This window comes from Ammodytes marinus (genome assembly GCF_949987685.1).
Source record: "Ammodytes marinus genome assembly, chromosome: 10".
Lineage (NCBI taxonomy): Eukaryota > Metazoa > Chordata > Actinopteri > Uranoscopiformes > Ammodytidae > Ammodytes > Ammodytes marinus.
In genome coordinates this window covers 7883568-7900108 of record NC_137214.1, presented here as the reverse complement: position 1 = coordinate 7900108, position 16541 = coordinate 7883568, and the positions used below count along the sequence as shown (strand labels likewise).

At 42.8% G+C, this 16541-nt stretch overlaps 1 protein-coding gene across 9 annotated transcripts; it reads left to right on the top strand.

Moving 5' to 3' along the window:
* Positions 1 to 280: 280 nt before the first annotated feature.
* On the top strand, positions 281 to 15960 carry LOC307256511 (UDP-N-acetylglucosamine--peptide N-acetylglucosaminyltransferase 110 kDa subunit). Of its 9 annotated transcripts, none has more exons than XM_080035490.1 (23): positions 281 to 623; positions 2446 to 2596; positions 3152 to 3395; positions 3757 to 3825; positions 7074 to 7190; positions 7286 to 7365; positions 7893 to 8088; positions 8214 to 8354; positions 8991 to 9091; positions 9359 to 9512; positions 9757 to 9858; positions 9986 to 10165; positions 10494 to 10652; positions 10802 to 10891; positions 11032 to 11157; positions 11272 to 11442; positions 11560 to 11676; positions 12072 to 12242; positions 12362 to 12403; positions 12635 to 12787; positions 12879 to 13131; positions 13296 to 13419; positions 14412 to 15960. In XM_080035490.1, exons 1-23 carry the CDS (start codon positions 587 to 589, stop codon positions 14584 to 14586), a joined length of 3153 nt encoding a protein of 1050 aa, XP_079891616.1. In that variant the 5' UTR covers positions 281 to 586; the 3' UTR covers positions 14587 to 15960. The 9 variants fall into 9 exon arrangements, with proteins under 9 accessions (XP_079891616.1, XP_079891614.1, XP_079891613.1 ...); XM_080035488.1 differs by having other exon boundaries at positions 9986 to 10183; XM_080035487.1 differs by having other exon boundaries at positions 2416 to 2596.
* The last annotated feature ends 581 nt before the right edge of the window (positions 15961 to 16541 follow it).

The window sequence follows — 16541 nt, the reverse complement described above, 5'->3', positions numbered from 1 at the left end:
CCTTTTTCAAGAACACCCTGATGTCACACTGCACCAATGTATTCATCCGCACGGTGTCATTCGTAATCGGGTTATTTGTTTTAGTGATCAAACGTATAATGCATGATTGTTAAAAATACTTCAAGCCCGACTCACGTTCATTTTTATTTTACTGATACTAAATGTAATACAGTTTTTACACACGTGTTTGCTCATAAAGGCGATGTGCGGATCTAGTTTCTCTTAAAAATGAGTTCCACCCATTTCGCCATTTTATGTTCCACAGCTACTTTGTTGTGAAGAGGGAAACCAGCTCGGCCCTGAGAACAAACACCGCGGCTTTAAACAAGTTAGCACAGTGCATATTTAGTCATTGCAACAACGTTTAGATGATTAATTACTACACAGCTATATGCTGAGCACGGAAATACCTTTGTTGGGCGCCGGGAAAATAGAGTAGGTTAGCTAACGTGACTTAGCTTGCCTGGCAACGTGTTTGCTTGCTTGCCACCGCAGACAAAAGATCGTCGAATATTTTTTCTCTTTAAACTGTGACCTGCCAGAAGACACATTGACGACCACCGTGCAAGACACGAAAACTGGGGAGATGGCGACCTCAGTGGGAAACGTGGCTGACAGCACAGGTTAGTTGCTCCTAATTTGCGGGCTAACGATAGCTTGCTGGTAGCTAAGCTGTGAAGACGACCCCGTATCTCGTGTTACAACGCAAGAGGCAACCGAGCTGATGGCTACGAAATAGCTGGCGTTCATAGCGTACCAGGCTTTGTGTCACATACCTGGAAATAATGGTTCTGGCAACATGGGCCCAGTTTATACCTCTACTGTCATCATATTGATTTGGTCCCTGGCTAATGCTAACGTCAATTAGCATCATCTGTAGCAGTTACTTTATAACTAGTATCTCTGGTCAAATGGTTAACGGGTGTCAATGTGAGTTTAGACACGGATTAATTTAGTTTAGACGCGTATTAATAAAAATGGGTAACTATTGACATGTCAACAGGTTTGCCTTTGCTATGTAGCCAATGTGTAGTCGTCCGTTAGCCCGAGCACCCTCAAGATGTCGTGGTTTCTGGCCACTTGCTCACTGCGCGTGTGACCAAAAAAAAATGGCTTTCACCGTTGTTCAAAACGTAACCACCGTTGGTCCTCTTGATATCTTTTGTAAACCACTACTCGAGTCCACTGATAGGCCTAAAGCAAGGGCCCCGCAGTCCTGCTGCAAAGACCAACCGTGCAGATGCTCAATGTTAATGGGCGATACATTTATGCTAACACTGTTATTCAAAATGCGATAAGATGGGACTGGTATATGACCCTGGTCGTTTGGCGCATATCGACCGCATTGGACCTTTAGCTTGACGTAAATTGAAACCATCCATCCGGCTTATGACGTAATGGACACAGATGGATGAACCTGATCTACTAGCTTATTTTATGGATCATTTTGCAGGTGGGCGTGGATCCACTGTAAACCAGTTGGAATGTCCATGAGCCATAGCCACTAGACCTGTGCACTTGGCAACAGCATGATTTGCTTGTTGGTTCAGTTTATTATGCCACACCCTGAATAAACTGACCTCAAGTGACACTGTCGGTTTATCAGAAATGGATGGTTTCATTTGCTCAGTGCCGAAAAATACTGGGAAAAAACAGACAATTCAAAGGAGAGAGTTTTCTAACAATCATATATCAGATAAATATGATTATTACAGACGGCACCAGTTATCTGCTGTTTGAAGGCCGTATAACTTTCAAGCTTTTGATTAATCTTTTTAAAATGTTAAATCCAACGTGTTGCCAGAAAGTCTCAATTTCTGCCAGTGTATCATCCACCTCCCTGTTTGTCTCTTCATCTTGTTTATTAGTTATATTTCCAAATATTGTATACATTATTTTAATATGTGGGTGGAATCCCTTCCTTAGTTTCTGTCATGTGAAATAGTATCACACTACATGTTATATTCATTGTCTGATACTGATGACAAATGCCTCTTTATTTAAATCTAGAAATCAATCGCACAGTAAACATTTACAAATGAAGCACAATATAGTGTGTGGGAGTATGCAGTTTCTTGTCTTAAAGGCAACTGCTTTTAATTTAAACATTTAATTGGCAGCCTTCTGCAGTTATTTGTGCAATGGAATTACATTTTATCATTTAAATAAAAACAAATGTAATTTGTCATTTAGAATATTTAAAAAAGTGTAAAATGACCAAATATTTGTCATAATCTCACTGCCCCCTTTTATTTTCCCCATTGCCTAGTTCTCTGTTGAGTCCAAATTGTCAGCCGTTGAAAGCATTAGCTGCAGCTCTTCATTTATTTTAGCTTTTCATTTGTCTCCTTTAAGTTCTTCCATCACGTCTAACATGTTGTTTCCCCCCCTCCTTGGGCGGTGTTGGTGCTCCAGAACCGACAAAACGTATTCTTTCCTTCCAAGGGTTGGCTGAGCTGGCGCACCGGGAGTATCAGTCTGGAGACTTTGAGGCAGCCGAGCGCCACTGCATGCAGCTGTGGAGGCAGGAGCCTGATAACACAGGCGTGCTGCTGCTGCTGTCCTCAATCCACTTCCAGTGCCGAAGACTCGACAGGTGAGGTGTGGGGGGGCTGACTCCACGCACACTCAACACGTGGCAGAGAAAAGGGGCTCTGGGGAGTGCAACAACTGGGCTGTCTTCAGGAAATCCTCATGCTCTGTTTAACATGATCTCACTCTTTCCCCTCATGATTCTAACACTGTTTCGGTGGTGAACATACCTTTGCTTTGCAGGTGCCACGGTGATGGTTTTCGGGTCTTGCGAGTAACAGGTTTTAAATGTTTTAAATGTTTGATATTGTTTACTCTTCTATTCCTTCAATACACTTCTAACGGCATACTCAGTGATTCCCCTGTCATAGTCTCCAGACTGAATAATGGACACAAATGATAGATTCTATACGTTTGAAAGTTGGTGAAATGTTCTATTATTCTCAACATATCAGGAATATTATCCTTGATGTGATGTTTAAATATTTACCCATATTTGCCTTAAAATCCATTTCTCCCTTGCATCATTTGCTGCTGCTTCTACAAAAGGCCTGGAGTCAATGCTGCTAGCCACTCTGGTCAGGAGTTTGACCATTCTCCACCCCTTCTGGTCCTACAGGTCTGCTCACTTCAGCACCTTGGCCATCAAACAGAACCCCATGTTGGCTGAGGCCTACTCCAACCTGGGCAACGTGTACAAGGAGCGTGGGCAACTACAGGAGGCCATAGAGCATTATCGCCACGCGCTAAGGCTGAAGCCAGATTTCATTGATGGATACATCAACTTGGCAGCAGCTCTGGTGGCAGCAGGAGACATGGAGGGAGCAGTACAGGCTTACGTGTCTGCTTTACAGTATAACCCTGTAAGTGACGGGCATTAAAACCCTTAAAGTCTAACTTAACATCAGGCTGAAAAGCACTTCCATCTTTGATTGAAACTCTCATGCCTGTTTACCTCTGACTACACCTGGGATCATTGATAGTAGAAATGTGCTCACTTGCACCTGTAACAACCAGTGGTGTCATGGTGTTTTGGAGTACACCTGCACCTAACTGCTGCAATTTTTAAAAGTTAAACCATTGTCAGGGGGTGTTGCCTTTTCTATTTTAAATAGACAGCATCTCTGCCTTCTAATGAGGCAAACATATTTGGAGTCAACACATTGATTTGCAGTTCATTGTAGCAGTAAAATTAACATCCATTTTTCTTTGTTTTTTTTCCAGGATCTTTATTGTGTGCGTAGTGACTTGGGCAACTTGCTCAAAGCCCTTGGACGCTTGGAAGAGGCGAAGGTACGGTACATCGCGTTGACATTTGTATAGGTGTGGTGTTTGTCTTTTCTTTTCTTTTTTAGTTTATTTTTTATTTTTTACATTTTTGTTTTTTAGTTTCCCCCCACTAAGACCATAGGTGCTGTTCCTTTTCCCACTTTTACATTTTTAAGGTGGTTGAAATCCTTTCTATTCCATGACCCCTTGGGCAATTAAAGGACAGGAACTGGCAGCTTTTTCTCATTTTTCAGAGTTGCTTTGAGCTTCTCACCCCTAACTCACCAAACACCTTTGGAATTATTGAACTACAAATAGTTTTCTGTATTTAAAAAAAACAAATATAGTACACACATTTTCTGTTAACTTTTTAGACAGCTTCATGTATTTTGTTTTTCAGTTTAGTACACTTAGAACATTTGTCCCCACCCCAATTCTCTCTTAGTGTGTTTTGTTTTACCCCGACCTTTTTGACCAGAGGTCAGCCCTTCCCCTCTCAGGAAGAAAGGCTGCAGTCTTTAAATGAAACCATCCATCTGAACCTCAGCCCATGCTTATGCATAGTTGATTATGGAGGGAAAATGCTGGCTCGGTCTTTGAAGAATATATGAACTGATGCGACACTAGTTTGCAGTGCAAAAGATAAGGTGGCTTTTAACCTAACCAGTATACTCCAGTATTGGACAAGCTACTGGTTTTCAGTATGCTGTCAGTACAGTTTCTACCAGTGGGGTTTTATTCAGGTGTCCCACTTGCATTTGCTATTTTAAAACATGTGTCCGTTTTAGAGGGGGGTCCCTGGGTGGGGTGGAATCTGGAGACATGGAGTTGTCCCACTGGTTACAGGCCATCTTATTTCATGCTTGAGGGGGCTAATGGAGTGGGGAGGAGCACCAGGGAGTCTCAAGCTCCCCTGCTCTGTCGCTCCACCCCCCGCGCGCCCGCTGAGGATCGGTGGTGGAGTGTGCGCGCTCAGAGCTGCCTTCCTGACCCTTCTGCTACGCCATGTCTGTGCTCAACCTTACCCCAAAAGGCTTTCCATGCACTTTGGTTGAAATACTTAAAATCTTACACGGTTGGTTATCTATTCTGATATCCACCGCTATTGAGTAGCGGGTTTCATTGGGTGGGATTAAGAAGGGCGGGGTTAAGAGTGCTCCTTGTCAAGTGCCCAAAAAATGGTCCAAGAGGCATCAGGCAGACAGCTCAAAGTTCACTCCACCACCTGCGTCGGATGCTGGTTTAGAACGACAGAACCATGCGCAGCAACAGCGATGACAAACAAACTTTTCTCCCTATCCCATTGGCCAGGATTCAAGAAAGAAGGCCAGGATAAAGAAATCAAAGTTTGAGAAATATTTCATGAAAATGCTAAAAGAAAAGCAATGATTAATACTTCTTCCCTTTCCTTCAAATATGTAATATTATTGCCAAACAAATGGGATCAGTTCATTTGGGCAAGATCAAGCCAGTAGCTGCCCTTCTGTAGTTTGACATGAAAACTAAATTGATGGCCAGCTGAAAGCCTGACCATATTTAACTGATAAACTGAACAAATCAAAGCCTTTCTTCCATTCCAGTTGCCTGTGAAGCATTTTTCATTAGTTTTGTTTGAAATGAAACATTCATTGCATGAATGCAAACTAAGAGTAGCCTGTTTTTACGTTTGTTGTGAAGAATTTGTTTTATTTCCATAGAAAAAAAAGAATGTATTGTTTGAAAACTTCTACTAACGACCTTGTTTTCTGATTTTGTCTTTTTTGGTTTTTCCACGACTGATATTGTTATTTAGAAGGTTTCAGGTGGGTGACACTATTCCTGCGTAGGTGCCTGGCGGAAAGGAACACTAGGGCAGCCTCAGTCCTCTCCTCTTCTTCCAGCCAGCTGCGGCCACCACTCTGACACAGTCCAAAAATATGGTAACGGGTTTGTAACTGCCAGCCAAAGAAAAACCACCTCACTTGATGCTTGAGCTCCTCTGTCTTGTGGCTTCCTATGAAGACCAAAAGAACAAAGTAACAAAACAAATTACAGTAAGCATTTCTTAAAAATATGCTCTACTAATTTCCCAATTCTGTATTAAGTAAAAAGAAAAACTTGGATTAGGAAGCAATAATGGTGAAAATGAAGTAAGAACCCTCTAACTCTTCAATGTTGTTTATTTTCCCTATTTTGTTTTGTTTTTCCTTCTTGATTTGGAGTTGCAGCGTTCTGATGCAGATAATGCGCTGTGAGTCTGCAGTAGCGCAGGGGCTGCGCAGCGATACCGTTCAAGCTACCAAAAAGGCGGACAGCGCATGCATGCGAACCCTACCCCCTCACTCCCTTTGGCCTGTGGTTGCGGACCTCTCCCCACTTGAAACCAGCCTCGCTCCCAAATGCCCCCAATTCTCAGATGATTGGCTGAAATCCTTTTATTTTTACATGCACAGTACATCCTCTTTACTGATTTGATGACAAATTGCTATTCTTCTCATTGGCTATTTATTTCCAAATGCCCCATGTCCTAACATCCCAGTGTAGCAACAGTTTGAAGCCCCAGTCCCCTGCATTGCCCCTCTTCTTCTGAGATCCATATTGGGGGCAGAGTGTGTGCCAGTCTGGTGGTTCAGGTGTTGGTTGTTGGTCTGCAGCTGTCTCGCATGGCCATTCAGCGGGCGCAAAAGCGAATGACCTTTGCCAGGAGCAAGGTCGCGCAAGCAGCAAATTATGGTTCATTGTGGTGGTGGTGGAAGCAACACTCACACCGCGTGCTGGCGTTTGTTGCGCATGCATTACAGGGACCATCACCTGCACGAACTGTCCAACATCCTAGGTTGTGAGATAATAAACCCACAGGAAATAAACAACACTCGTGCGGATATGCGTGATCTTAGTTTTCAAATTGTAATCATTTATCCAGTCCTTAGAGTCAATCAACGTTGATATCATTTGTTCCTGACGTGGGGACCACTGCATTTGAGAATGTGGTCATAACTTAAGGATGAGGGCCTTCGTGTGGGTGTTGGTTGGATCAGCGCAGCGTAGGAAAAAGCATTGCAGCTTAGCGCGGCAGAATTTAGTGGACACGAGCCCATGCTGCAGACTCACTTTTTGCCTTGATGGAGAACAGTCACTAATTTTGCTTTCTCTGCCCCTTTTTGTTTTTTCTTACTTTTATTCTCAATCTTTTTTTATTTTACTACTCCCTCCCCTCCCTTCTACACACTATACCTCCCCCATTCTACCTCTTCTCCTCCTTTCCTGTGGTTTTTTATTGTAATCGATTGAAGGCTTGTTATCTGAAAGCCATCGAGACTCAACCCAACTTTGCAGTGGCTTGGAGCAACCTGGGCTGTGTGTTCAATGCTCAAGGAGAGATATGGCTGGCCATACACCATTTTGAAAAGGTCAGTTCCCACATTATACACTTTTCTGTTTTAGTATGATCCTGTTTCATCCCTTTTTATAAAAAAAAAAAAAAAAACTTGCTTTCCATTTTTAGGCAGTGACTCTGGACCCAAATTTCCTTGACGCATACATCAATTTAGGGAACGTGTTGAAAGAAGCACGCATCTTTGACAGGTGAGTTAAATTCATAGTATAGTGAACCGTTGGACACACTCAATGCAGTCATGTATATTGTTCTGCCTTTAACAGCACCATCCTACGACACTTTATGTGGAATGTAAATTCCTTTAGCTCCCTCTGTTGATCTTGCTGTATTTTCGCATGCTGCACCTTTTTACATCATAGTCAGCATAGTCAGGGCTGTAACCTACTGCTGAAACTGGTTTTATTTCATTAACACATTTGTTTTAGTATACAAATTGCTCGAATAGTATTCCATGATTGGTAACATGTTTGCAATGTAACAATTCGGCAATTAATAGATAGTATATAATACATGTAAAACTTGAGATTAGAAGCAAAAATGGAAACTGTACAATAGAAACTGAAGACAAACGTACATTGGGGAAAGGGACAGTGTTGTGATTAGATATTACACTGTTGATTCCCCTCATGGCCTGTGCAATTCTATTTCAAATTAAACGTTTTGAATTTCAGCAAAAGCTTGATCTCGTGTCTACACCTTGTCATAATGTTTTCAGAGCTGTGGCTGGATACCTAAGAGCCCTGAGTCTTAGCCCTAACCACGCCGTTGTTCATGGCAACCTGGCCTGTGTCTACTACGAGCAAGGCCTTATCGACCTGGCCATTGACACCTACCGCCGTGCTATCGAGCTGCAGCCCCACTTCCCCGATGCCTACTGCAATCTGGCAAATGCCCTGAAGGAAAAAGGCAACGTAAGTAGTAGCAGTACAATGCGTGTCCCCTGTCAAGACAATCTTGAATAACCAAATATTGTAAATAAGTTTAGTCTCTTTAAGCATTTACTCAATGTATCTCAAATGTTCTATATCCTTACCAGGTGTCTGAAGCAGAAGAGTGCTACAACACGGCCTTGCGTCTGTGTCCAACCCACGCAGACTCACTTAACAACTTGGCCAATATCAAGCGTGAGCAGGGCAACATTGAGGATGCAGTTCAGCTCTACAGGAAAGCACTAGAGGTCAGTTGGGAGTAAAACATTTTCTGTTGCTTATGTTTTACGGTATGAATGGACGTGTAAGGGTGGCTGTGGGTTTGGGCGGATGATAGTCAGGAGGTGGGGCGGTCGTCCACTGATGGCGGACATGTTGAGTGTCCCTGGAGAAGACACTGAACCCCAAATTGTTACACATGACTGACCAGGACCCTCTCGCCTTGGGGCGGCAGTGGCGAAGTGGGTAGGGAGTCTGCCTCTGGAGTGCAGGGTCGGAGGTTCGATTCCCCGCCTACCCACATGTCGAAGTGTCCCTGGGCAAGACACTGAACCCCAAATTGCTCCCGATGGTTCAGACAGCGCCTTGCTTGGCAGCTACTGCCATCGGTGTTTGAGTGTATGTATAAAAAGATGTGTATTGTGAAGCGCCTTGTGACCCTGGTCTGTGAAGGGCGCTATATAAATAAAGCTTACTTACTTACTTACTTACTCTGTGGTAGCCTGTGGGTGCGTGCGTGGGAGACTGGGTGAATGAGGCAAAAATGTAATTGTTGAAACTCAATCCTGATAGAAATGCATTCCATCAATCATTTTCTGCAAATGTTAGCATGGCATTCGTATAATGTTCTTCTAAGTAACATTTTATTTCTTTATTGTTATTAGGTGTTCCCAGAGTTTGCAGCAGCTCACTCTAACCTGGCCAGTGTCCTGCAGCAGCAAGGGAAACTCCAGGAGGCCCTTATGCACTACAAGGAGGCCATCAGGTTTGTACATCTATGTTTCTTTGTTTCTGATTTTTAGTTTGTCGCAATGTGGGGGTGTTCTATACTACATGATATTAATGTTATGTCACATAACATGCACTGTAAAGTACAACCCCGTGGTTTAGTTTTTCCCCCTTGGGTAGTCTTTTCCAATGTAAATTGTTGTAAAATGAATGAGACCAGGAAAAATGTGTTTTTATATTTAGAAGAAAACAGTCAAGTTATTTTATACAAGTGTTTTAAATAGTTTTCTTTTTTCAATTTTAGAATCAGCCCTACATTTGCTGATGCCTACTCAAATATGGGCAATACGCTGAAGGAAATGCAAGATGTACAGGGAGCGCTCCAATGCTACACCCGTGCCATCCAGATCAACCCTGCCTTTGCTGATGCTCACAGCAATTTAGCCTCCATCCATAAGGTAAGAATATTTCATTAAACATAGGATATAACTAATTTTTATTTCTCCCTTGCATCCTTGGAACGTTACAACATCTCTGTCTTCTAAGGACATGTTTGAATTGCTTTGTGGGGTCAATTATGCACAACAACTTAGACACCCCCCCCCCCCCCCCCCTGTCAAAAGTGCAGAAGAAAGCATTGCTGTAGTTTTTGCAACTTCAGGCATTTTGATTTTGTGTTGTAACGTTTCTCTTGACTTTCAGGATTCTGGAAACATCCCAGAGGCCATTGCATCCTACCGCACAGCCTTGAAACTTAAGCCCGACTTCCCTGATGCTTACTGCAACTTGGCACATTGCCTGCAGGTTCATATATGCCATTACATTTGTCAGATGCATGCAGTACAGACAATTGTTATTTACTTCTTTTTTTTAACAATAGTTTTGTTAGGCTAACATCGTCCATCTTTTCTTATTCCTTCCACTCTTCCAGATTGTGTGTGACTGGACGGATTATGACGAGCGGATGAAGAAGCTTGTGAGCATTGTGGCCGACCAGCTGGACAAGAACCGCTTGCCGTCGGTGCATCCACACCACAGCATGCTGTATCCACTGTCACACGGCTTCCGCAAGGCCATCGCCGAACGCCACGGAAACCTTTGCCTGGACAAGGTACACGCACTGATCAAAGCAAGTAACCTTTAATTTGACCTTTGGGGGGGGGGGGGGGGGGTGAAAGGTGGCTGGTGGTGGCTGTCTGCAGGGATATGGGGGAAGGTAAGGGATGGGAGAATGCTAGGTAGATTTGAATGGGCTGCTTGCAAGGACGAGGGTTTGGTGTAAGGCTAGACATAATTTTAGATAATGTGGGTTTTTATTTATTTTTCATAGTTCAGTAAAAGTCCACTATTGTTAAGGTGTGCTTGTGTGTGTAACCTAGTCCAACAGGAATTGTCTCTCCTGCTTTAGCTGTATTGTTATACTATTGCCTACTCCACAGATCAATGCACTGCACAAACCAGCCTTTGAGTATCCAAAGGATCTGAAGTCCAGCAGTGGACGTCTGCGCGTTGGTTATGTCAGCTCTGACTTTGGCAACCACCCGACTTCCCACCTGATGCAGTCCATTCCTGGAATGCACAATCCTGAGAAATTTGAGGTAGGTGATTATTTACTGTAAACTTAATTGTGCAAATGACACGCCTCGCCTGAAAGATTTTCATACACAGTATGTGATCCGTAAACAATACAAGGCCTTGATGAATATCGTTGATGAATTGTGTATGTTTGTATCTTCTTTTCCTCCAGGTGTTCTGCTACGGGCTCAGCCCCGATGATAGCACCAACTTCCGTGTGAAAGTGGTAGCAGAGGCTCATCATTTCACAGATCTCTCACAGGTAACTGGTAAACTTATCAGCTTTTGCATATTTACTGTCGCATAAGTATGTGAATTTGGCTTGGTAATTTCAACTAAACAGTTGTAAGTAATGTCAAAAACAAACAACCTGTGACTGAAACTGGAACCTCTCTCCTCCAGATTCCTTGCAATGGCAAGGCAGCTGATCGCATTCACCAGGACGGGGTCCACATCCTGGTCAACATGAACGGATACACCAAGGGAGCCCGGAATGAGCTGTTTGCTCTCCGCCCCGCCCCCATTCAGGTGAGCACTACATATGACTGAAGATTGACAGATTGTATACTGGAAATAATGTCAACTGTGCAAATGAACTTCATTCAACAATCATTGATCTGATCTTTTCTGCCTGTTCAACAGTGTATGTGGCTGGGTTACCCTGGAACCAGTGGGGCTCCCTTCATGGACTACCTCATCTCTGACAAGGAGACGTCCCCTGTGGAAGTAGCTGATCAGTATTCTGAGAAACTGGCCTACATGCCGCATACTTTCTTCATTGGAGACCACGCCAACATGTTCCCTCACCTCAAGGTCTGTCCGTACATTGCTTTTTATTTGTTGCTGTGAGTTTAGTGTCTGTTTACAGGAAACACAATATGAGAAATAATGAGTGTTTGTAAAACCTTTTTTTTTTTTTTTGACCCACAGAAAAAGGCAGTGATTGATTTCAAGTCTAATGGACACATCTTTGACAACCGCATTGTTCTGAATGGTATTGACCTGAAGGCCTACTTGGACAGTCTGCCAGATGTGAAAGTGATAAAGGTAAGTTCCTGATCCTTGAACAAAGCAATTCATTGTTTTGTGTTTTCTATTGTAAGAACCAAGGGACTTTAGTGTGGTGGGAAGCTTAGTTAAAGGAATAGTTCCAAATTTACTTTTAGCTTTTCACACCACTGTTCGGCTAAAAAAAAAATGCAACAGAAACTGTTCCTGTGACTGTGGTGCATTTTTGATAAGAAATGGACAAAGGTCGCTCATCATGGTTAGCTTAGCTCAAACATTAGTAGTCAAGGGGAGCCAGGCCAAAGATAATCTTTACAACATCACTAAACAGTCCAGTGTGCTTGATTGGAATAGTTTATACCACTTTATGTTTCGCATATGAATTTGCATTGAACCATAAGAAAACATTTCAAATTAACCTGTTCTGTCACTAGATGAAGGTTGACAACAACCAGGAAGCTGCCGGGGATACAAATGGAGCTCTGTCCATGCCCGTCATCCCCATGAACACAGCAGCTGAAGCAATCATCAACATGATCAACCAAGGCCAGATCCAGGTCACCATCAATGGCTTCACTGTCAGCAATGGCCTGGCAACAACACAGGTATGTCTAACTAGGAGACACTTGTCCATGTTAATGCACATCTCAAGGGATAAAGCATCGTTTACAAATGCAGAAAGAAGATGAGAGCAGCAATTTAATGGAACTCGCTGCTTTTTCAGATGGCAGATGGGCTTGTAGTGTCTGACACAGTGTCCTTACAGGTATGGTGACTTCATGAAAATAAGGTGGAAGCACAGAACTGTTGGTGAGGGGAATGGTGGCACTGTGGATTAGCTGTAACAGGAATAATAATCTCTTAACTTTCCAAACTTCATATTTTCGCTGCTTGGCTCGGTGCCTTAAAGAAGCAGCAGTCAGGACCTGTCACTCTTCAGGATAAATGCATATAGGCCCCTCCCACCTCTAAGCACCACTGCTATCCTCCATTTCAGATCAATAACAAAGCTGCCACTGGGGAGGAAGTGCCACGCACCATCGTCGTTACAACTCGCTCCCAGTATGGGCTGCCAGAGGACTCCATTGTCTACTGCAACTTCAACCAGCTCTACAAGATCGACCCCCCTACTCTTCAGATGTGGGCCAATGTAAGTTTGATTGACATCTGCTTTGAGTGTTCCTGCAATTTATTTTTAAATTGAACATTGTTTTAAGACTGCCCCCTCTCTCTACCTTCAGATCCTGAAGCGTGTGCCAAACAGCGTGCTGTGGCTTCTGCGTTTCCCTGCTGTTGGCGAGCCCAACATCCAGCAGTATGCTCAGAACATGGGTCTGCCTGGCTCTCGTATCATCTTCTCTCCCGTGGCCCCCAAAGAGGAGCACGTGAGGAGGGGTCAGCTGGCCGATGTGTGCCTAGACACTCCCCTATGCAACGGTCACACCACAGGCATGGACGTGCTCTGGGCTGGAACACCCATGGTCACCATGCCAGGTAAGGACACACAAACCTAAAACCCTCAGTCATTCAATCTATAATTCCACCATGTTACCAATTAGAATTTTTTTTTAATGATAAAATAACTAGTATCCGTACAATAAATATAAAATGATGGCTGATTATTTTTTCTTTTTTTTTAATAACCTCCTTTTGTAAAGGTGAGACCCTTGCCTCCCGTGTGGCTGCCTCACAACTCAACTGTCTGGGCTGCCCCGAGCTAATAGCCCATAGTCGCCAGGACTATGAGGACATCGCTGTTAAACTAGGCTCTGACATGGAATAGTAAGTGGAATTTGACTTCTTAAAGCGGATACGAGTAACATTTAAATATCTTTTAAACAACCTCATGTTTCCTCTGATAATCATAAATTACCTTTAACAGCAAACGAGACCATCAGTGCAAAGAAAGACGTTTTTATATCGTTTTTATTACTGCTTTTGGTCTGGTCGCACACCCAGTCCGATTTTCGGTTCGCTCGTGCAGGCTCTATGGTCACATATCCGTATTGGTCACAGATTTCAGTGTGGCGCTGCAACGCGATTTGAGAAGCCTATCCCTCCAGGTGAGGGAAGGGGAGCGGGAGCCTTGTTTGAGACAGTTATTTGTCGTCATAAATGACTGATAACGGGGCTGAACCATCAAAGAAAAAAAAGAGAATGCAATGAAGAAAAGCGAAAAGGGAGAGTGAGTGATAGGCGGGCGGGAGGACGTTGCCAAGCAACGTGTATACAATTTCACGAGAGCGAAACTAGACTGCTAAATGAATGAGCGGTTGGTACTAACACAAAGTTTGCTTTGCTTCACCATCATCAGATAACCATTATCTGAAATAGTCATTATTTACATCAACAACACAAACACATTACCTCATCGTGATCCATAGTCTACTAACTGCCGTCTCTCATTCATTCGCTTTCTGTGAGGACACAGCTCCGTGAGAGAGAGAGTAGTTAGGTGACGCTGCTGAATCAACTCATTGCAAGCAGGTGTGTGTACTGACTGGCATTAGTTGATGCAGTGTCAAAACCACTCTCACGGAGCCGAAAAGAGTCCTCACACTTTCAACACACGAACATGCACTATATTGCGCCCTTCTCAGTCCACACTCACGCGCCTGGCACGAGCATTTGCGACAGCGGGCGTCGTAAAAATACTACCGCTTTTGTCCAAAGGGGACGCCAACGTGCCATCTTACTCGTAGTGCCTTTAAATAAAAGAAACGACAACATTGTTTACATTGTGAGGTCTGACACTTGTCTTTCTCTCCTCTCAGCCTGAAGATGGTCAGGTCACGTGTCTGGAAGCAGCGAATCTGCAGCCCTCTGTTCAACACCAAGCAGTACACGATAGACCTGGAGAGGCTCTACCTGCAGATGTGGGAGCACCACAGCACCGGCAGCAAACCAGAGCACATGATCCAGACAGTGGAGACCAGTGACACTGCCTGAAATGGATGCACGCTGATTCCTCTCCCCTTCATACCCCAACCATGTCTAACCGTCCCCACTATCTTTATTTTTTTAATCCGTTATCGGCACCATCGCTCGGAATGGTCATTTCCCAAACCAGCCCCTCTGTCCTTGAATGAGTATCTCCACCCTTCTCATTTAAGATTAGAAAGGACTCTTTATTTTTCAAGGAGCCTACAGATGTTCACCTTTTTCCCGCCCCTCACATTTGTCATTGCCTCACATATGTGGATTTCCTGAGCCAGATAGAGCCTGACTCCTTCAGGCTGCTCCTCCTCTGAGACTCTTGTCCTTTAGAAAAACAACAGCAGTATATTTGGTGAGCATGAGAGGATCGTGAATGCCCTGTTTATCCTTTCAGTACATGGATCAGTGGGTGTGTGTGTTTTTTTTTTTTTTCTCCTGTCATTGTGTATACAGGACTAATGTGCAGCTTGTGGAAAGAATGCCCAGCAGTCGTCATTACTTGTTGATCTATCTATAAATGGATTGAGAGTGTTGTTTGTTTTAAAGGGATAATGTTGCACCATGGAAATTATAACTCTGGGGTTAAGTTTGATCAGCTTTAACATGCAATTGTAAAACAAAAAGTTGCAACTGCCCTTCAGTTTTGTCTTAAAACTGTTATTAAATTACTGCAGTGAATAGATGTGAAAGTTTTGAGGAATATGGTCTAGATGAAGAGTTCCTTCACCAAAATGCCAACTTTATTTCATTTAGTTGTCAATCAGTTCAGTAGCTGTCGTACTGTTTGATGTCACACTATGCTTGTAAAGATGATTGGACTAAGCTAGACAAAGGAGCTTCGATTATTTGGAATGGGCCTAAGTTTCAGTTTAGATGTCAGAGCTGTTGACAAATTGAACTTTTTTTTTTTTTTTTAATCACTCAAACCCGGAACAGCCTAGGTAAGTATTTTCTAAGGGTTTTTTTCTTTTTGTATTGTCTGTTAACTGTATGGTGTCAATGATGCCACAAGGCTCTGAATATAATACAAATAAAAAATAAAGTAAAGTGATGGAAAAACTCAACTGTCTTTCGAACAACACTTTATTCAGTTGTTGGTAGTAACACTATAATGGCAACTGCTTTGTTTCCTTGTTTTGAAAGCTAGAGTATGATTGGGTTCACTCGTGACCGCAATCTCAAACAGCAAATTGATGTTATTACAATAGATTGACGTCACTGGAGAAACGATACAAAAAAAATGTTTTCATGTAATGCCAAGTCACAACTTGAACTTCTTTCGGGATGTGGGTAAAGCTAAAGCATGGGACAGCTCCTTCTGTGTAACTTAGTCCTTGTTTGACTCAACCTTTGAACACTGATAATTAAACGTGATACATCACTCTGCCCTCTTTCATTGTGTCATTCATCCAATCTTGACCATTACAAACATTACATAAGGTGCACCATGTCATGTAGATTCTAGACCTAATTGTGAAAATACAATAGTTACCATTAATTCAAATACAACTTGTAAATAGGTGGAAAATAATATCGAACCTACAGAATGAATAAGGCTCTATCATTTCACTCTCTTTGTGGTTAAAAAACCCTCATCTAACACTATTATGTGAAATTGAATCAATGTAGGCTATTACATACATTTTATAAATCGTTATCAATATGACAGTAGCCTATACGTGTATTGAAAAATAACACGTATTAAATTAGTTAAAGATCTAAATTTAGAGTTAAAGGTGCAGTGTGTAATATGACATCATCAAGAAAGTTCTAGAATGCAATGCTCCCTGGGTAACCCCAACCCTTTCGAATAATAAATGAAGCTACAGTGGCCTTCAAGGACAAGAACAATTCTAAATTTTAAACAATGCACCTGATGACATTCCAACCTTGACACTTTCAAGATGGTGGCACTAGGCCTTGGTCCAAGATATGCAGAAATATGGACATATATGAGACCCTTTCTA